This window comes from Trichechus manatus, unplaced genomic scaffold, assembly GCF_000243295.1.
Source record: "Trichechus manatus latirostris isolate Lorelei unplaced genomic scaffold, TriManLat1.0 scaffold00202, whole genome shotgun sequence".
Lineage (NCBI taxonomy): Eukaryota > Metazoa > Chordata > Mammalia > Sirenia > Trichechidae > Trichechus > Trichechus manatus.
This window is the reverse complement of record NW_004444138.1, coordinates 330,318-351,791: the sequence shown is the minus strand read 5'-3', so window position 1 is coordinate 351,791 and position 21,474 is coordinate 330,318. Positions and strand designations below refer to the sequence as shown.

General features: G+C 40.5%; 1 protein-coding gene across 1 annotated transcript; it reads right to left on the bottom strand.

Moving 5' to 3' along the window:
- Positions 1-13,058: 13,058 nt before the first annotated feature.
- Positions 13,059-18,303, bottom strand: KCNJ15 (potassium inwardly rectifying channel subfamily J member 15). The gene is made up of 3 exons (XM_023742144.1): positions 18,219-18,303; positions 18,014-18,114; positions 13,059-14,309 (listed from the first exon to the last, which is right to left on the bottom strand). Exons 2-3 carry the CDS (start codon positions 18,096-18,098, stop codon positions 13,162-13,164), a joined length of 1,233 nt encoding a protein of 410 aa, XP_023597912.1. The 5' UTR covers positions 18,099-18,114; positions 18,219-18,303; the 3' UTR covers positions 13,059-13,161.
- Between the last annotated feature and the right edge of the window lie 3,171 nt (positions 18,304-21,474).

Below are 21,474 nucleotides of genomic sequence, written 5' to 3'. Positions count from 1 at the left end.
AAATTTCTAGAAACTCACTACCTACCTAAACTAACACAAACAGGGATAGAACAACTAAATAAACTCATAACAAAAGAAGAGATTGAAAAGGTAATTAAAAAACTCCCAACAACAACAACAAAAACTCTGGCCTGGACGGTTTCACTGGAGAATTCTACCAAACTTTCAGAGAAGAGTTAACACCACTACTACTAAAGGTATTTCAGAGCATAGAAAAGGATGGAATACTACCAAACTCTTTCTATGAAGCCAGCATAGCCCTGATACCAAAACAAGGTAAAGACACCACAAGAAAAGAAAATTATAGACCAATATCCCTCATGAACATTGACACAAAAATCCTCAGCAAAATCCTAGCCAATAGAATTCAGCAGCATATCAAAAAATAATTCACCATGATCAAGTGGGATTTATACCAGGTATGCAGGGATGGTTTGACACTAAAAAAACAATCAATGTAATCCATCACATTAATAAAACAAAAGACAAGAACTGCATGATCTTATCAATCGATGCACAAAGGACATTTGACAAAGTCCAACAGCCATTCATGATAAAAACTCTCAACAGAATAGGAATAGAAGGGAATTTCCTCAATATAATTAAGGGCATTTATACAAAGCCAACAGCCAACGTCATCCTAAATGGAGAGAATTTGAAAGCATTCCCCTTGGGAACGGGAACCAGACAAAGATGCCCTTTATCACCACTCTTAGTCAACATTGTGCTGGAGGTCCTAGCCAGAGCAATTAGGCCAGAAAAAGAAATAAAGGGAATCCAAATTGGTAAGGAAGAAGTCAAAGTATCTCTATTTGCAGATGATATGATCTTTTACACAGAAAACCCCGAAGAATCCACAAGAAAACTACTGGAAGTAATAGAAGATTTCAGCAAGTTTCAGGATACAAGATAAACATACAAAAATCAGTTGAATTCCTTTACACCAACAAAGAGGACATCAAAGAGGAAATCACGAAATCAATACCATTTACAATAGCCCCCAAGAAGATAAAATACTTAGGAATAAATCTAACTAGAGACGTAAAAGACCTATACAATGAAAACTACAAGACACTACTGCAAGAAACCAAAAGAGATCTGCGTAAGTGGAAAAACATACCTTGCTCAGGAATAGGAAGAATCAACGTTGTGAAAATGTCAATTCTACCCATAGGGATCTACAGCTACAGTGCAATCCTGATCCAAATTCCACCGACATTTTTTAATGAGATGGAGAAACAAATCACCAACTTCTTATGGAAAGGGAACAGGCCCCGAATAAGTAAAGCATTATTCAAGAAGAAGAACAATGTGGGAGGCCTCACACTACCTGATTTTAGAACCTATTATATGGCCACCAGCCTGCTACTGGTACAATAGATACATAGACCAATGGAACAGAATTGAGAATCCAGACATAAATTCATCCACCTATGAGCAGCTGATATTTGACAAAAGCCCAAAGTCCGTTAATTGGGGAAAAGACAGTCTCTTTAACAAATGGTGCTGGCATAACTGGATATCCATCTGCAAAAAAAATGAAACAAGACCCATACCTCACAACATGTACAAAAACTAACTCAAAATGGATCAAAGACTTAACTATAAAATCAAAAATGATAAAGATCATAGAGGAAAAAATAGAGACAATGCTAGGAGCCCTAATATATGGCATAAACACAATACGAACCATAAGTAACAATGCACAAGCACCAGAAGAGAGACTAGATAACTGGGAGCTCCTAAAAATCAAACACTTATGCTCATCAAAAGACTTCACCAAAAGAGTAAAAAGACAACCTACAGACTGGGAAAAAAATTTTGGCTATGACAAATCTGATCAGCATCTAATCTCTAAAATCTACAAGATACTGCAAAACCTCAACAACAAAAAGACAACCCAATTAAAAAATGGGCAAAGGATATGAACAGGCACTTTGCCAAAGAAGATATTCAGGCAGCTAACAGACACATGAAGAAATGCTCACAATCGTTAGCCATTAGTGAAATGCAGATCAAAAGTACAATGAGATATCATTTCACCCCAACAAGGCTAGTATTCATCCAAAAAACACAAAATAATAAATGCTGGATAGGTTGTGGAGAGACTGGAACACTTATACACTGTAGGTGGGAAAGTTAAATGGTACAACCACTTTGGAAATCGATTTGGCACTTCCTTAAAAAGCTAGAAACAGAGGTACCATACGATCCAGCTCTCCCACTCCTAGAGAAATAAGAGCCATCCCATGAATAGATATATGCACACCCATGTTCATTGCAGCACTGTTCCCAAAAGCAAAAAGATGAAAACAACCTAGGAGCCCATCAACGGATGAATGGATGAACAAATTATGGTATATCCACACAATGGAATAGCACACAATGATAAAGAACAACAATGAAGCCGTGAACTATCTTATAACATGGAGGAAGCTGGAGGTCATTGTGCTAAGTGAATTTAGTCAGTCACAGAAGGACAAATATTGTATAAGACCACTATTATAAGAACTCAAAAAAAGGTTTAAACACTGAAAATATACACAACAAAACACACACTCAATATTCATTCATCTATGGGCAGCTGATTTTTGACAAGGGGTCAAAGTCCATTCAATCAGGAAGAAGCATTCTCTTTAACAAACGGTGCTGGGAAAACTGGATAATTATTGGCAGAAAAATGAAACAGGATCCTTACCTCACACCATACACAAAAACTAACTCAAAATGTATCAAAGACCTAAATGTTGTTGTTTCAATTTCCTATAGAGAATTCTTCAGTAGGGTGCAATGCTCAAGACAGATATTCTTTATTCATTGAGCTAAATGGTTGCTTAGTTTAAAGATGACTTCATACGGTTCACCTTCAGCCAAAGATTAGACAGGCCCATAAAACAAAACAAGACTAAATGAGCACACCAGCCCAGGGGCAGGTACGAGAAGACAGAAGGGGACAGGAAAGTTGGTAATAGGGAACCCAAAGTTGAGAAGGGGAGAGTGTTGACATGTCGTGGGGTGGCAATCAATGTCACAAAACAATATACGTATTAATTGTTTAATGAGAAACTAATTTGCTCTGTAAACCTTCATCTAAAGTATAATTTTAAAAAACAAAGAAAGAAAAATAAATAAGGGTGACTTCATGGGATAGTTTTGGCTCAAGTTTCAAAGGTTGTTTCCAGGCAATAGATTTGGGGTCCATAGGGTTTTCAGTGATTGATTTTCAGAAATAGATCACTGGGACTTTCTTCCGAGGTGCCTCTGTGTGCTCTTGAACTGATGCCTTTTCTGTTAGCAGTGGACCCTGGTAAACCTTGCACTGCCCTGCCCAAATTATTATGGTGGCCATACTGGAAAAGGTTATTTGAAGTGAGTTTTTGTCTGAGCTTTCGAAGGCAATATCAGATCCCTCTCCAATAGAACACTGTTATAACACCATCACTGTGTCAATGAAATAAAAAGAAATTCAAGATCATAAAATTAGCTTTACTGTATTTGCTACTGTTTCCCAGGTTAGAGTGATTCTATATGTGAAAAAAGAAAAGGTGACGGAGATACATACAAAAATAAGAAATGCTTTGACAAATAGAGGCATGAATTCAGAGTATATAAAAGTAAATGGCTAAAGCTGATTGTTTGCAGTATGATTGGGCTCGGTGGTGATGGGACACGCCTATCAGTGAGTGTGAGATTTCTAACCTGCACCCAAGAGCAGCTAAAAATTGGGAAACATGAGCCACGATTTTGCTCAGCTAGGACCAAGCTGAAGAAGAGTTTAAAAATCATAGGGAATCAAGGACATTTATGTTGCAGCGTAGTATAGAGATAGTATGTCATACTGTTTATAGTAAGAAACCGCAACGTAATCAAAATTTCGGTAAGTGCACGCCACTAGGGTAGTCAAGGAGTGGCACAGTTTGCTTGTAAAATCTGTGTGTCATTTGGGATTTCCATCACCATAACAGTCCTGTAAATGTCATTAAGTGGTATTTTGGAGTGGGTCCTTTTGGAATGGATAAGTCTGTTTACCGAAGCCTTTCTGTAACTTACAATTCCATGACACCCACAGAAACAATTCCTTACAAACAGATCCAAGTTGGCTGTTATCCTGCTTCTCTCTCCCGACTGCTACTTACTGCTCAGTGTCAGCACACAAACACAGCTTCCTCTTGGGACCTGGAGTTTGTTTTTGTAAAATGTTCCTCTTACAAACATACTTCCTGTAATGATTTGATTTAATACAACATCCTTAATCATGAGACTTGATGGCAGATGAAAGAATTTAGCTAAACTATAGTGAATGAAAAAAAAAAAATCTTCCTTCTGAACTTCCCTCCTGTCACCTTCTTGGAAATGTTTTACTTTTTCCGTAATATTAAGTACATTTGTATTAATAATAATAGTAGTAGTAGTAATAATAATCATATGCTGAGACATCACATTCCTTAGCTCAGAGCCAACAACTTCAGATGATGTTTTTTTTAGGGAATAAAACCAAAACCAAACCCATTGCTGTCGAGTCAATTCCGACTCATAGCAGCCCTATTAGGTACTTTGTAATCAATTGTAGTAGCTCTCTTGGAGTCTAATTTTGAGTGCGTTATGCCTTTTTTAACTTGAATATTTTTGAGGGGTGAAATTAAATAGCTTAGGTAGATAGGAAGGCATGGATTCTAGATAAGATTCTCCTTGAATAAAGGTAAAATTATAGTTAAGTACTGGATCATAATAAATGGAGAAAAATTGAAGTTGTCAATGATAGCGACCTTATAGGACAGAGTAGAACTGCCCGATTGGGTTTCCAAAGAGTGGCTGGTGGATTTGAACTGCCGACATTTTTGTTAGCAGCTGATCTCTTAACCACTGTGCCACCAGGGCTCCTTCATTCTGCTGGGATCAACAATTAATATTCACGGAAGGAGCAGTCAAGAAACCAAATGATGTACTGTGTTGGGCAAACCTGCTGCAAAAGACCTCTTTAAAGTTTTAAAAGTGAAGATGTCACTTTGAAGACTAAGGTGCGCCTGACCCAAGCCATGGTCTTTCAAAATCACCTCATATGTAAGTGAAAACTGGACAATGAAAAAGGAAAACAGAAGAATTGATGCATGCAAATTGTGGTGTTGCAAAGAATATTGAGTATGCTATGGACTGCCAGAGAATGAACAAATCCATCTTAGAAGAAATACAACCAGAGAACTCCTGAAAAGTGAGAATGGTGGGACTTTGACTCTCTTACTTTGGACCTGGCATCAGAAAAGACCAATCACTAGAAAAGGACATCATGTTTGGTAAAGTAGAGGGTCAGCAAAAATGGGGGAAACCCTCAATGAGATGCATTGAGACAATAGCCACAACAATGGGCTCAAACATTCTAAGGACCAGAGGATGGCACAGGACTGGGCAACGTTTTGTTCGTTATACATAAGCTTGTCATGAGTTGGAATCGACTCAAGGGCAACCAAGAACAACAACTAGATCAGGGGGTGGGAGTTGATACACAAAGAAAACTTAGTCATGGACTTTTAAGATGACTTCTTCATCTTTGATTTTGTCTGTCCAGTGCTGGTGAGGAATACAAAATCCACAGGTCTAATTCTCTAATGCCAGGGTGGGAAGCTGATTCCTGCACACCCACATGGAGGGAGACTTTGAGCCCCAGCAAAGGCTTTCTACATTAGGCAGGTTCAGAGCAAGCTAGAAAAGGACACCATACTTGGTAAAGTGGAGGGTCAGCAAAAACGAGGAAAGCCCTCGATGAGATGGATTGACACAATAGCCTTAACAATAGGCTCAAACATACCAACCATCATGAAGAAGGCCTAGGATTGGTCATCATTTCGTTCTGTTATATATCAGGTCACCATGAGTCAGAGCCAACTCTATGGCAACTAACAACACCTACAGGGTTGTCAAATTGAGCAAATAAGTACACAGGACACCTAATTAAATTTGAATCATTTCTAATTTCCTATGCAATTTGTAATTTATTGAAAAAGCTGAATGCAGAACATTTAAGAAATCCAAAGCAAGTCCATACAAGGCTCAGGACAAAATCACTAAATACAGGATATGTCCTGTATAGATAGTACTCCTGGCAGCCCTGATTCTGTGGTATTATATTCAGAGTTACATAGTTTTATCTACATGTTTGATATCTTTGACTTTTATACTCATGCATCAGTATTGTCCTTTGACTTCCACAGTCTATTCTCAGAATTTTATTAGGAATTAACTATCAACTCCAATCAATATCTTCTCTCGCTCTTCTTTGCTTAGTTTTACATGCTACCAAAATACCAGTTGAAAGGTGAAAATTCCTGTCACCAAATTTTAGGAATCTAGAAGTTCACAAATTAATTTGGGCTGATTAGGGCTTTCTGGGTGGTGCAAACAATTAATGTGCTTGGCCGCTAACTGAAAGATTGGAGGTTTGAGTCCACTCAGAGGTGCTTCAGAAGAAAGGCCAGGAGATCCATTTCCAAAAAATCAGCCATTGAAAACCACAGGTCTACTCTGACACACATGAGGTTGCCATGAGTCGGGTTATGTTTTAACCCACTGAATTATTGGACTTCCTAGAATGGTCCTACAGTGGTTAAGCGCTTGGCTGCTAACAAAAAGGTCGAAGGTTCGCCAGGTCATAACAGGCCTGGGACTGAACTAAGGTGAGCCTGGCTCTCCAATCTCAGGTAATCGTATTGCTTTTTGAAACATTATAATGGCTAAGGGGTTGGGGTGGGATAGATGGAGTGAAAATCTGTGGCCTTCAATTTTGCAAAGACACAATCTCCTTCCTCCTCCATTCCTTTGTAATTCCGAGATAGAATACTTTGGGTTTCTTTGAATTTGTTCAATGTGCATCAGCTTTTCCAAATGACTATGTATTTCTGAGCAGGCTGACTGATTCCAAGCTCAGACCGCATACTCTATAGGAAGAGTATTAAGAAGGATTCAATTGATTATTAGGGGACAAAAGAAGTCTTCTTGCTAACATCCCTGTGGCCCACCTTCCTGCCTGCTTGCTGGCTGTCAGATGTTCGTCTCCTGCACAAAGCATCCAAGAGCCAACAGGCTGGCAAGATAATCAATAGAAGAAAGAGCAGATGATTATCAAGGGCTCAGGAAGCAAAGATTATCACTCTGCATTTTAATTTCTGTTTAAATTGTATGGGAACTGCGTGAGGAATTGTCAGTAAGAAATAATTTGCTGGAAATACAGAACTAATTACTGTATTACCATATTCCATTATAACATATGTAAACAAGGCACTTACTCCCTTTAGTAAAAGTCACACATCCAATTGTAACAAGCTGTTTTCACCTTTACAATGTAAAAAAAAATTTTTTTTCTACTTTGCTGAAAATTAAATTGGCTATGTGTATAAAAAAAGAGACAATAATGGCCGATGGCACTAAAAACTAAAAAAAAAAAAAAAAGGTCAAAAGTTCGAACCCACTAGCAGCTCCACAGCAGAAAGATGTGGCAGTCTGCTTCTGTAAAGATTACAGCCTTCGAAATCCTATGGGGCATTTCTACTCTATCCTATAGGGTCAATATGAGTTGGAGTCAACTCAACGGCAACGGGAGAATGTTTAGCAAATATGAAGAAACAGTTAACCAAGCACATATCAACTTGGAAGGAAACTGAGGCAACAGAGTGACTGACAAGATGGAGACAGAGTGGAATGCTGAAGCTTTATTTCTTTTTAACAAGTATTTAGTGGAAAAACTGTGGAAAAATGTTGGAGTTAATCTGTCAGTCTTTTCTTACAAGGGTAGGAAAATTGCTTCTCCTGGGAAGCCTGAAGAATATGATGTCACAGTCTGCTATAATTCAAGATTGAATAACCAACTTTTCCCCTTCAAAGTTCTTTTCCACTAGTAGAAGTTCCTTTCCATGAGAATCTAATTGATTAACTAGTAGCTTGCATTTTTATACTCTTCTCACTGCCTTCCTTAATCTGGAGGACAAAGACTGCCTCATATTCCTTTCTAAACAAAACAAACAGCAATGAAAACAGTTTATTGACAAATGCTAATGCCTGAAGTAACTCTGTTATTCTTCAAAACACAAATTACGTTCTAATCACACTATCTCTGGAGACTCTAAAGCTTCTCAGAAGGCACACTCATTCTGAGAGCAGAAAACTGCTCCTTACTGTCCACAAGACGAAGGATTGGTTGGTAGGTCATTCTCACTAAAGATAAACTGAAATTCACTAGGGTAAAATAAACCAAAAACCAGTTGTCGTCCAGTCAATTCTGACTCATGGTGGTCCCATGTGTGTCAGAATAGATAACTAAAGTTCACCAAGGGTAAAATAAATGTAGCTAATTAATTAGAAACGAGTTGCTGTCTAGTCAATTCATGTGTGTCAGAGTAGAACTGTGCTCCATAGGGTTTTCAATGGCTGATTTTTCAGAAGTAGATTATCAAGCCTTTCTTCTGAGGCACCTCTGAGTAAACTCGAACCTCCAACCTTTTGGTTAGAATTTTTGCCTTCCATGCGGGAGACCTGGGTTCAATTCCTGGCCAATGTACCACATGTGCAGCCACAATGTCTGTCAGTGGAGGCTTGTGTGTTGTTATGATGCTGAACAAGTTTCAGTGGAGCTTCCAGACTAAGATGAACTAGGAGATCTACTTCCAAAAATCAGCCAGTGAACACTCTATGGATCACGACAGTCTGATCCGGGCAGCATTTTGTTCCATTGTGCCATGAGTAGGGGGTGACTTGCAGACAGCTAACAGCAATAACAAATCAATTGGAAAGTGAAATGTTAAGCTTTTGGGCTTCAAGTGTAAGTCTTCCCTTCCCTCAGAAAATTAAGAACATCTTGGACTAATCTAGAGTCGAATAATCAAATGCTGGATTTTGAGTACATGCAGAATTTGGGAATCAAGACCTGAAATGTGAATACCTTTCATAACAAAATAAGAAAAAAATCCCATCACAGAAAACTATGGTAAAATAATCACCATTCAAAATGAGTTATTTCAGATGTTGAACAGGAAAGAAAAGTCTTGTGAGAATAAAAGCTGAGATTGAGAGGCTGGGAGTTTTCCTCACACCACAAGGTCAAATGTCTGACCCTTTGGCCATCAAGACAAACTATGGAATCAAGCCCTAGGATGATCCTTTGCTGAGCTACCAATGCAAAGACCTAGTGTTTTTAAATTTTCTTCTTTTTTCTCCCTTCTGATGATACATGCGTACTGAAGATTCAAGCAACAGGGGACAAATAATACCGGAGTGTAAGTGCCACTTTTTTAAAATTATTACATTTCCATGATATCAAAATCACAATCAATTCAAATTGAAGATTTAATTCAAAGAAAAATCAAACAAAATCGTTGTTTAAATTCATCTAAATAGCTGATCTGCTAATACATGGCATTTTCCACTTTTAACCAGTTATGTTAGATTTCTGGAGACTCCTCTGTGCTGTGATTTCCCAATGAGTGCAAAAGAGAACCAGTGTGTGCCTCCTACCACATCCCAAAGGTGGATCATTGTGAGGGTCAAGGAGTGACTGTTTTCAGTGCTTCCTGGGGCCATTGGCTACAAAGCACCACGTAAGTACAGTATATTATATTACTGAAATAAGACACGACTTGCAGATTACACTGATTTGCTGCTATTTACTTCGTGGTTTCCCAAATGGAACCCAACAATTTTGCATGGTCTTACTGAGAAGGCCTTTTCAGGTCAAAAAACTCCAATCATTTGGCTACTCCTTAGCTGGGTGATGAGCATGAATCTGTTTCAATCAGAAGACTGTCCAGAGAGAATAAAGTAAGTTTGCTACCTGAATCTTTTGTTAGCATATTAACACGAGAATATTTGGTACAAGAGTCCTGATAGAGTACTGGTTAACTGCTCAGCTGCTAACCAAATGTTGGCAGTTCAAACTCACCCAGTGGGCCCATGGGAGAAAGATCTGGCAATCTGCTTCTGTAAAGATACAGCCAGGAAAACCCTATGGGGCAGTTCTACTCGGTCACATGAGGTCACAATGAGTCAGAACTGACTCAACGACACCCAACAACAATAGCAATAACATTTGGTTGAGAGTGACAGCAATTAAGAGCTCCCAGGAAATGATAAAATTCAAACCAAATACAACTTTAGAGCCATTTATTGAATATTATAATATGATTTATTAACATGAACACAAATTGGCTTTTAAGATAATCTGCATAGTTTTGTGTGTAGTGCAAAAGATCAGATGATCAAGTCTTCAGAATTTAGCTGAAACTAATATGCTAGATGAACACACAAATAGATTTCTGAATCTTATGCAACATCATTATACCTCATAAAACATATAACTAAGCAAGACTTCTAATCTTGATCACCTTCTAATTAGCATCAATGAAAATACTGTGAAAAGAATTTAGTAGTGCAACAGAAAAGCCGTAAACATGCCTATGGCAGTATTTTCCTGTTGATTATACCACAATGTACAATAAAAAAACAAGTATAACAACAAAAGGGCTAATATCTACCAAAAAAACCAAAGCCAAACCCGTTGCTTTTGAGTCAATTCTCACTCATAGCCACCCTATAGGACAGAGTAGAACTGCCCTATACAGTTTCCAAGGAGCAGCTGGTGGATTCGAACTGCCAACATTTTGGTTAGCAGCTGTAGCTCTTAACCACTATGCCACCAGGGTTTCCATATCTAACTACATTAACATGTAATTATTTTTTTAAGAATGAAGATCTAAAGCAATCTGTCATTAAACTATCAACAGAACAAGAAAAAAAAATCCTCCTGAATAATTAAAGACAAAAGTGTCCCTTTTGTGCACTGAGATTGTTTTATAAACCTTTACAAGCTTAACCCCCGGCATTATTCTTACGCCTGCATTTGATTAGCTTAATTCCAAGCCAGCGATTTTTGCCACATTTTCTGCGTAATGAGATGAGATTTGAAAATGTAGTAACATCAAGATATGACTAAGTGTACTATAATCCATTTCATCATTTCACTGAAAATCTGAATCCAGTGTACTTTCTTCATTTTCTCTGAGTCCTGATGTTCATATTCTTATAGAACCAAACATAGGTGGGCATTTGTTTTCAAAGACTTGCTCTCTTAATTGCAAATGTCTATCATCAATGACTCCCACAGTCATACTTGATAAGCCAGGATGTGTGTGAGTGTGTGTGAATGTGTGTGTGAATGGTGTGAATGTGTATATGTGTGTGTGTGAGTTGTGTGAGTACATGCAGGCTTATGTGTATGCCTGTGTACGTATGCACATTCATGGGCACAATCTCCTTGAATGAAAATGCAAATCTGCCTCGTTTTGTATTAAATGAAATTCACCTTTGACATATTTAGTCAATCCTAGCCCCTTTATTCTATGCCCCAAAAATGCAGGCACCAGACTCCCAAATTCATTCAGAGGCAAGATAAACCCAACCAAGCCAAACCCGTTGCCGTCGAGTCGATTCCAACTCATAGCAACCCTACAGGACAGAGTAGAACTGCCCCATAGAGTTTCCAAGGAGCGCCTGGTGAATTTGAACTGCTGACCTTTTGGTTAGCAGCCATAGCCCTTAACCACTAAGCAACCAGGGTTTCCAGAGGCAAGATGGTACCTCTGTCATACATTTAGCTAAGCAGTATTTACATACTGAGCATATTCTTTACATCTTATCAGATTATCGAATTATTTTTCATGCTTTGAGGCATCATCTTGTTTATGAATTCCTTACTCTCAGCGCTTCTTCTTCACTGTCCAGCCTCAACCTTATAAACTTTACCATCTGAGCGACTGACTTTCGTTGTTACACACCTTCATTTTTCCTTTTGTGCTAAATGTAATCAACAAGCCATGTGTTTAGCATGATGGAGACAGCCATTACTCTTGAGAGTTGTATTTTGCTCTTGGAATGTAAATGAATATTTCTACACAGTTCCTTTGAGGACAAGGCATTATAACAGACAGGGAATGAAAAAGAAAATATTGGCCCATAATAATGAACTGAAGAGAGAAGGACAGCTCTGGAAGCCGCCAGAACATGGCACTCACAGAGTCAGGTTCCACATGGCTTCGGAAAGTGGAATTGAAAATATTGTCCAGAGCAGAACTTCTCATAATTCAATGTGCACACGAATCACTTGGGGATCTTGTTAAGATACAGACTGTGATTCAGTAGGTCTGGTTGGGGCTGAGGTTCTATATTTCTAATAAGCTCCCAGATGATGCTGATGTTGCTGGTCTGTGAATCATATCTGGAATAGAAAGGGGCTAGTACCTTTCAGGATTCCCTGGATGGTGCAAATGGTTAACACACTCAGGTGCTAACCAAAAGTTTAGTGGTTTGAAGCCACCCAGAGGAAGAAAGTTCTGGCAATCTGCTTCTGAAAAATCAGCCATTGAACACCCTATGGAGCACAGTTCTACTCTGATACACATGGGGTCGCCATGAGTCATAATCCACCCAATGGCAATTGGGTTAGTTAGTACATGTCAATTAAAAAAAAAAATTAGTGTGAACAAAAATATAGCTCCAGTTGTATGTTTTCACAATTACTCTTGATTTGATCCACTTCACTCTGTACAATTCAGCCCACTGAAGAATAGCAAAAATTGAATTATTGTTTTTTTGTGAGGATGAGCCCCTCGCCACCTTTTTTATGCATTACCAGATAGCCATCATTATATAAAACATTTTCTCTACTTGAAAAAAAAGAGTATGTTTTAAAGCAATGGTATAAGTGAATACTGAACCACATTTCAACCCTCGGCCATAATGTCTTTGATACTTAGATTGAATAAATACCTTATATTATAGCTAATATTCTTGGATAGAAATGCATTTCCTTTCAATATTGGCTTTATTAAAGGTCTGTCCATCCAGAAAGACATTACTTCAATTGCCCTACACCAAGTTTTTCTAAATGTAGCCCTATTATCAGAAATTTGAATTTTGAGCATTCATTTCAGACTAAGCATTTAAGGAGCCCCCCTCAAACATGGAAATGTTTGTTTAGGCACCGGATCAAAGGACAAGATTGACTTCGTACATCTGTGCAGCTTTTTAGAGTGTGTCCACATGTTGTTGTTTTTCCTCTGTGTTTGAAGGCAGCTCTGGTGGGGAGACAGCTCGCAAAGTCAAACTGAGATGACACGACTGAGATCAGACATTGCTCTGTTGTAGCAAAAGTGTCCTCAGTTCTCTTTCTCTCTGATCCTCCTGCCTATACTTTTCCTCAAGTTTCTGCTTCTCTGAATCCGCACAGTAGAAGGTACAGTCTGGGCTCTTCCGGATCTGTTCGAACTGACTGAAATCAGCCACATACTTTCCATTTTTGGAGAGAGAAACGACAGGCACAAACTCAAAACCCCAATAGATCTCCTCTGGAATGTAAGATGTCCGGCTCTGGCAGACTGCGCTGGTGGATTCCACGGTGGCATTGAGGAGAACCACCAGTTCAAACTCCTTCTCTTTGAGGTTTTGGGGCGTGAGGTCTCTCAGGGGGCTTGTCTCATCCAGCACATGGTAGAACGTCATGGGTAAAATGAGGAAAGGGCTCTCAGAAGAGGAATCCACGTGGAACTTGACGGTGGCTTGGTTGAGGAGGATCCGCTCCCCCTCCTTGGTGATGTGCGTCTGCAGGAGCTTGCCAGAGAGCTGGCATTGGATCAGGAGACTCTTCCTCATGTTGGCCACCTGGATCACCAAGCACAGCTTCCCGTTCTGCTTGGTGATGACGGCACAGTGGCTGAACTTGATGGTCTCAGCTCGCTTTTTGGGTCTTGCGATTTTGGCCAGAAATGTGCCCGTGATGAAAATCTCAATCAAGGTCGTGATGACCAGCTGAGCAACCAGAAGGAAAATGGCGTGTGGGCATTCCTCAGTGATGGAGCGGACTCCATACCCAATGGTTGTCTGGGACTCCAGGGAAAAGAGGAACGCCCCCGTTAAAGAGTCCACTTTCATGATGCAGGGAGTGTGATTGGAAATGAGCTCACTCGGCTCCAAGTCCCCGTGAATAAATGCAATGGCGTAGTAGATCACTCCAAAGAGGAACCAGGTCATCACGAAAGTGGCAGCGAACAGAGTGAGTTTGTATCTCCATTTCATGTCAATAACGGTTGTCCACAGGTCCTGAAGGTAGAGTAAGTATATGCCGTCCACTTTGTCAATTCTCACGTTGCTGTGTCCACTTTTGGACATGACTCGGGGTCTGTTGGTCTTGAGTTCGGCTCCAGCAGCATGCTTCACCAGGGGAGCACTGGACATGTTAATGTGAATGGTGTCCATGGGCACGCTCTTGGGACCACCTCAGGAAAGGACAAAGAAAGATGTTTCATTAGGGTCTAATGTTGGTGAATGTCTAGAAAATAGCAATACAATAATCGGTGGGAAATAAGTATGAATATATATGTAGACCTTTTAAGAAAAAGAAGAGACAGAAGTCACAGAATTCTGAATGTAAATGATTTGTACTTGAGGTTGGCAGTAAGGAATAAGGGGAGTATAGATGTTGCAGTTCCTGGGAGGTGCAAATAGTTAATATGCTCAGTTGCTAACTTAAAGGTTGGAGGTTTGAGTCCACCCAGAGGCACCTCAGAAGAAAGGCCTGGTGAGGGTCTTTGAAAAATCATCCCTTAAAAACCCTGTGGAGCACAGTTCTCCTCTGACACACATGGGGACTTTGTGAGTTGATTCTGATGCAACAGCAACTAGTAGATGTTGGAGAAAAGCAGGCCCCCATGCTTTTTGGCAATTGACTAGCTAGGAGACCCTGGGTGAGCTATTTAACCTCTGTGGACCTCACCTCCTGTTCTGGATTGAATTATGTCCCCCCAAAATATATGTTGTTAATCTTAACGTCTATACCCGTGGTTATAATGCCATTTGGGAATGGATTGTCTTTGTTATGTTAATGAAGCAGGATTAGTGTAGGGTGTATCTTGAGTAAATCTTGTCTGAAATATAAAAAAGAGATTAAACAAGCAGAGAGAGAGAGAGATGGGGTAAAATGGATGCCAAGACGCATGGAGATCTCCAAGGAACCAGGAAGCAGAAGCTGAAGAGACAAGGACCTTCCCTCAGAGTTGAGAGACAGTCTTCCCCTCGTGCAGGTGCTCTGAATTTGGACTTCTAGCCTTCTACACTGTGAGAGAATACATTTCTGTTTGTTAAAAAAAAAAACCAAACCTGTTGCCGTCAAGTCAATTCTGACTCATAGCGACCCTATACGACAGAGTAGAACTGCCCCATAGGATTTCCAAGGAGCAGCTGGTGCATTCAAACCACCGACCTTCAGTTAGCAGCCATAGCTCTTAACCACTACACCACCAGGGTTTCCCTGTTTGTTAAAGCCACCCATTTGTGATATTTCTGTTATAGCAGCACTAGATAAGATACCTCCCTAATCTATAAAATAGGAATAGAACCCATTTCTCAGGATTTTGTGATGAGTAAATGAGATAATGAATATAAAGTGTCAATAAAGTGCCTCATACTCAAAAACAATACTATGCTTCTTGTGGTAACCTGCTCTCATGCACGTATCTTAGAGTGTTCTAAACACGTACTTGTATTCATGCATCTATCACCATTTCCCATTATAGAAAGTTAGAAAAACAATCTAACTACACAGAGGACCAGTACTGATCCAACCAAAATCTATCACCCATAAGATTATTTTTGATATAGCAATGGACAATATTAAAACAAATTTTAAAAACTTAGGTAATATAAATAAATTAAATCTACCAATTTACATGATGTCCTCTAGTAACAATTTACTTTTCTCCCAAATCTAATGAATAATTTAGGATTCATGACCTCTCCTAATTCTCCACTACATCAGAAAAAAAAAAACAACAAAAAACTAAAACACTAATTTATCAAACAAACAAAACCAAATTTTTAGTAAGCTTTATAAATGACTTTCTTGATATACTAGTTATTCTAGAAAGTGTTACCAATGTTATCATTTTAGGTATGACAATTTATGCCCAAAAATTCTGCCTCGCTTCTTTAGAACTAAGTTGAGCCAGCATGAGGAATTTATTTTAAAAAGCAAATGAAAAAGTAAACAAGTGAAAATATCTACCACTGTCACAGAACGACCTACCCAGAGAGGCGATGACTCCCACGTTCAGCCCCAGGGAATGCTCTGTTCTTGTGTTAACAGACAGGGAGAACTTGGCTGTGGGCGACAAAGCATCTTATAGTACCTGTCTGATGACTTAGTTAAATCGGCCCTGCATTCCTTGAAAAGATAATGCAAGTGATTACGGGGTAACTCTACCTGGTTGGCATGTTTTTCTCCCCCACTTTGTCGGTATTTTAAGATGGAAAAAATTCTCCCTTTTTAAAAGGAACTGGTATCCAGTGGTCTGTGATTCATGGCATCAGCTTTTCTGTTAGAGCTGCATTATCCCCATAGAAGTTTGGAAAATGATCTCCTGGGTAATCCCCTTCAAGATACAGAGGAAACTGAAGCGGTAGCCATCAGGGACACACACCTGTGCAGGATGCAGTGGGTCTGCTGGGCATTTTCCTTTTCCTGTTACATTACTACAAGCGTGTCATTTACCAAATGCCCCCTTGAAATGATTTTTTTTCCCCCTTGGAAAGGAAAATCACTTTTTTCATTTTCGTCGCAGAGGAGTCCAAGGCTATAATCTTTATGAGAGCAAACTGCCATATCTTTCTCCCACAGAGCAGCTGGTGGGTTCAAACCACCAACCTTTAGGTTAGCAGCCCAGTACTTTAACCACTACACCACCGGGGCTCCTTTTTGCTCCACCCAAGGGTGCAGAAACACAGCAAAGGTAAAACACAGTTATTTAGAATTGCTTTGACTTGGAGAAGCCCAGTGCACTTACGCTGGGGTCAATTTAGAAGAAAACTACAGGATATAATTGAGGAATGTGGGCCTTATTATACCCTCAGCGCACTTCTCAGTAGCCAAGAGGAAAGCGACCTTAACGCAAGTTTGGAAACAAAACACTGTCCTGGCTAATGCACTGACAAGCTCGGAACACCGACCCTGCCAAAGACAAATGTAGTTTAGGTACAAGTAACTGCAAGCCATTTTTTTTTTTTTTAAGGAAACTTTTAGGGGAAAGTGCATGCCATTCAATCCACTGAAATAAGAACAGACGCTTGAGTTTTTTGAGTCTGAGTGATACCCAAGTGCCCCGTGGGCACAAACAAAGCTCCAAACCTCCTTCTGCCAGGTTCTGGAAAACTTGGCCCTGTTTACATGAAGGCAGCACCATGAAGCTCCTGTTTGAACCTCTCTTTCAAAGGGGCAGCGGGCCAGGCTTGGGGTGGGCTGGGTCCTTTTCTCGCTCTGCTAAAACTCCTTTGCTGTGTTTCTGCATCCTTGGGTGGGGCAAAAAGGAGCCCGGGTGGTGCAGTGGTTAAAGTGCTGGGCTGGTAACTGAAAGGTTGGTGGTTTGAAGCCACCAGCCGCTCTGCAGGAGAAAGATGTGGCCGTTTGCTTTCGTAAAGATTACAGCCTTGGAAACCCTATGGGGCCATTCTACTCTGTCCTATAGGGTCGCTGAGTCAGAATCGACTGATTGACAATAGGCTTTTTTTTTTTTGGGTGGTGCAAATGGTTAATGCACTTGGCTGCTAACCGAAAGGTTGGAGGTCTGAGTCTACCCGGAGGCACCTTGGAGGAAAGGCCTGGCGATCTACTTCTGAAAAATCAGCCTTTTGAAAACCCTAGGGGGCACAGCTCTGCTCAGACACGCATGAGGTTGTCATGAGTCAGAATCGACTCTGTGACAACGAGTTTTAACTGGTTAGCATTGGGGTTGATGATACCAGTAGTATCTCCTCTCAGGGTCTGGTGGTTATACAGCAGGGGAGAAGACCTAGGGCTTTTTGGTTCTTGGGTTCAGTATCTCTCTGTGAAAAACAGGACAGCTGGTGAACAACACTCAAAGGGTGCCGTTGGCCTGCTCTGTCCTCTCCCTCCCGCTCAATGCCCTATGACCTCGGGGTCTTTTACTACCTGGTCCGGCACTCTGCAGGTCAGAAGGTGTCTTCCTTAAGGTAGATGGAACGTCCTCGCTTCCCTTCACCCACCTGGCTACCATGGAGTTCTGCTACTGCCTGAAAGAAAGAGGGACATGGGGTGTTCATAAGTGTTTAGTGAGAGCACCTCAGTGAAGCTAGCCCTTAACCATCCCTCTAAGGGCTAGGACAGTGGCATTGACCTTCCAGTCCTGGCAATCCAGCCTGGTGCACAGAATAAAGGCTCAAGAAATGTCTTAAGAATTACACTGAACCCCCAACTGCAATCCCCACTATAGGTTTCTGAGGAGCTCAATCGTAAGGCCCGCTGGAAAGAGTGGGCTACCCCACCCCCATTGAGGCTCGCTGTGAGCAGACCAGCTAACAGGGAGGCAGGAAGGGGAAGTGCAGAGGAAGTAAACAGTGGCAACTGGAAGGGAAGAGTTTAGAATATTTTTACCGCCTGTGGAAATGCATTAAGGTTGCGTCACAGAATGTTAAGAGTTGAAAGGACTGTCAAAACCATCTCTATTGACACACATCTTACAGAGAAGGTCAAGTTGGGAGTGACTTGTCTTCATCACATAGCTGGTTGGTGGCAGAAAGGAAGACATCCAAAGTCTTTGAAAGCTAGTGTTCTTGTCAGGATGCCACAAAATCCCCCCTGAAGCCTCCAAGGTTTAATGTAACCTGCTATAAATTCACGAGGTTCTTTCGCATCCTCTTTTCCTGAAATACGTCTCCTTAAAGTTATATATATACATATATACACACACATTTTTATCTCCCTCTTACACACACACACACACACACACACACACACACACACACAAGATTACTTTCTGAAGGCGGCTGTAACTACCATGCATTGGGTGGCCTATAAGAACAGAAATGTATTGTCTCACAGTTCTGGCCAGGAGTCCGAATTCAGCATGTCAACAGGGCCATGCTCTCTCTGACGGCTCTAGGGGAGGATCCTTTCTTGTCTTTCCTGACTTCTGGCTGCCCCAGACATTCCTTGGCTCTAGATCACATGGCAGTCTTCTCTCTGTCTCTCTGTGCCTGTTCTTCTCTTTTATAGGACACCACTCAGATGGGATTAGGACCCACCCTACTCTGGTATGACCTGTGGTTAACTGATAACATTTTCAAAGACTGTATTTCTACACATGGTCATGTTTACAGGTACTGGGGTGAGGAACTCAACATGTCTTTTGGGGGACACAATTCAGTCCATAGCAACACTCTTCACACGTCTTTTCTGATCCACCAATTACCTACAATAATTACTCTTTTATAGTTGAAGTGCTCCCGCTCATCACCTTGTATGGCCTGGTGGAGACTGGATTCTCCCAGTGTGTTTCCAGCATGTTTGACCAGTGACCTCCTCATCATTACCCTAGTCATACCCACCAATGTTTCCCATGTGCTTTATTATTTATGCTTCATTGAAAGTTCTCAACTCATAGTATTTTGTTCCTCAGCAGGCTTCTTCCATGAAATTTATTATTGACACACACACTTATTTCATATAATTTCATGTACTGCCTTAGATATTTTTTTTCCTTAGTGATTCTGCAACCTACCTGGCTTCTAAAATGTTAAGGGACAATAACAGTTTCCCAAAAGTTAAGGATGCAAAGAACGATAAAAGAATATTCTCTTCTAATTACACTATCCTAACACCATAAAGGAAACACTGGTGGCGTAGTGGTTAAGAGCTATGGCTGCTAACCAAAAGGTCAGCAGTTCAAAACTACCAGGTGCTCCTTAGAAATTCTATGGGACAGTTCTACTCTGTCCTATAGGGTCGCTATGAGTCTGAATCAACGCCACGGCAACGGGTATTTTGATAACACCATAAATGGAGCCCTGGTGGCACGGTGATTAAGAACTCAGCCGCTAACCAAAAGGTTGGCAGTTTGAATCCATCAGAATGGAGTCCTGGTGTCATAGTGCTTAAGAGCTTGGCTTTTACCAAAAGGTCAGCAGTTCAAACCCACCAGCCACTCCTTGGAAACTCTATGAGGCAGTTCTACTCTGTCCTATAGGGTCATTGTGAGTCAGAATCGACTCGACTACAGTGGGTTTGGTGTTTGATTTAATGGTTGCTATGAGCTAGAATCCCCCACTTGTCTGTCAATTTGTCGTACTGTAGGGGTTTGCATGCTGCTGCAATGCTGGAAGCTATGCCACCTGTATTCAAACACCAGCAGGGTCCCTCATGGCAGACAGGTTTCAGCTGAACCTCCAGACTAAGACAGACTAGGACGAAGGACCTGTCAGTCTACTGCTGAAAAGAATTAGCCAGTGAAAACCTTATATGAATAGCAGAACATTGTCTGATATAGTGCTGGAAGATGAGCCCCTCAGGTTGGAAGGCACTCAAAAGACGACTGGGGAAGAGCTACCTCCTCACAGTAGAGTCGACCTTGATGTGGATGGAGTCAAGCTTTCAGGACCTTCATTTGCTGATGTGGCATGACTCAAAATGAGAAGAGACAGCTGCAAACATCCATTAATAATCAGAATGTGAAATGTACGAAGTATAAATCTAGGAAAATTGGAAATTGTCAAAAATGAAATGGAATTCATAAACATCAATGTCCTAGGCATTAGTGAGCTGAAATGGACTGGTCTTGGCCATTTTGAATTGGACAATCATATGGTCTAATATGCCAGGAATGATAACTTGAAGAGGAATGGTGTTAAATTCATTGTCAAAAAGAACGGTTCAAGATCTATCCTGAAGTACAACACTGTCAGTGGTAGGATAATACCCATACACATACAAGGAAGACCAGTTAATACGACTATTATTCAAATTTACGCACCAACTACTAAGGCCAAAGATGAAGAAACTGAAGATTTTTACCAGCTTCTGCAGTCTGAAATTGATCGAACATGCAATCAGGATGCATTGATAATTACTGGTGATTGGAATGTGAAAGTTGGAAACAAAGAAGGATTGGTAGTTGGAAAATATGGCCTTGGTGATAGAAACCACGCTGGAGATCGTGTGATGGAATTTTGCAAGACCAATGATTTCTTCATTGAAAATACCTTTTTTTCAACAACATAAATGGTGACTATACATGTGAACCTCACCAGATGGAATAGACAGGAATCAAATTGACTACATCTGTGGTAAGAGATGATAGAAAAGCTCAATATCATCAGTCAGAACAAGGCTAGGGGCCGACTGTGGAACAGACCATCAATTGCTCATATGCAAGTTGAAGTTGAAACTGAAGAAAATTAGAACAAGTCCACAAGAGCCAAAGTCTGACCTTGAGTATATCCCACCTGAATTTAGAGACCATCTCAATAATAGATTTAATGCATTGAAAACTAATGACGGAAGATGAGATGAGTTGTGGGATGACATTAAGGACATCACACATAAAGAAAGCAAGAGGTCATTAAAAAGACAGGAAAGAAAGAAAAGGCCAAAATGGG

What these genes read in the sequence shown, in the direction of transcription:
- KCNJ15 (XM_023742144.1), bottom strand. Translation starts at nt 18,098, where the DNA reads ATGGTAGCCAGGTGGGTGAAGGGAAGCGAGGACGTTCCATCTACCTTA. An exon ending in CCTGCAGAGTGCCGGACCAG is followed by an intron (nt 14,310 to 18,013) that starts GTAGTAAAAGAC and finishes TCCTTTCCTGAG; the next exon opens with GTGGTCCCAAGAGCGTGCCC.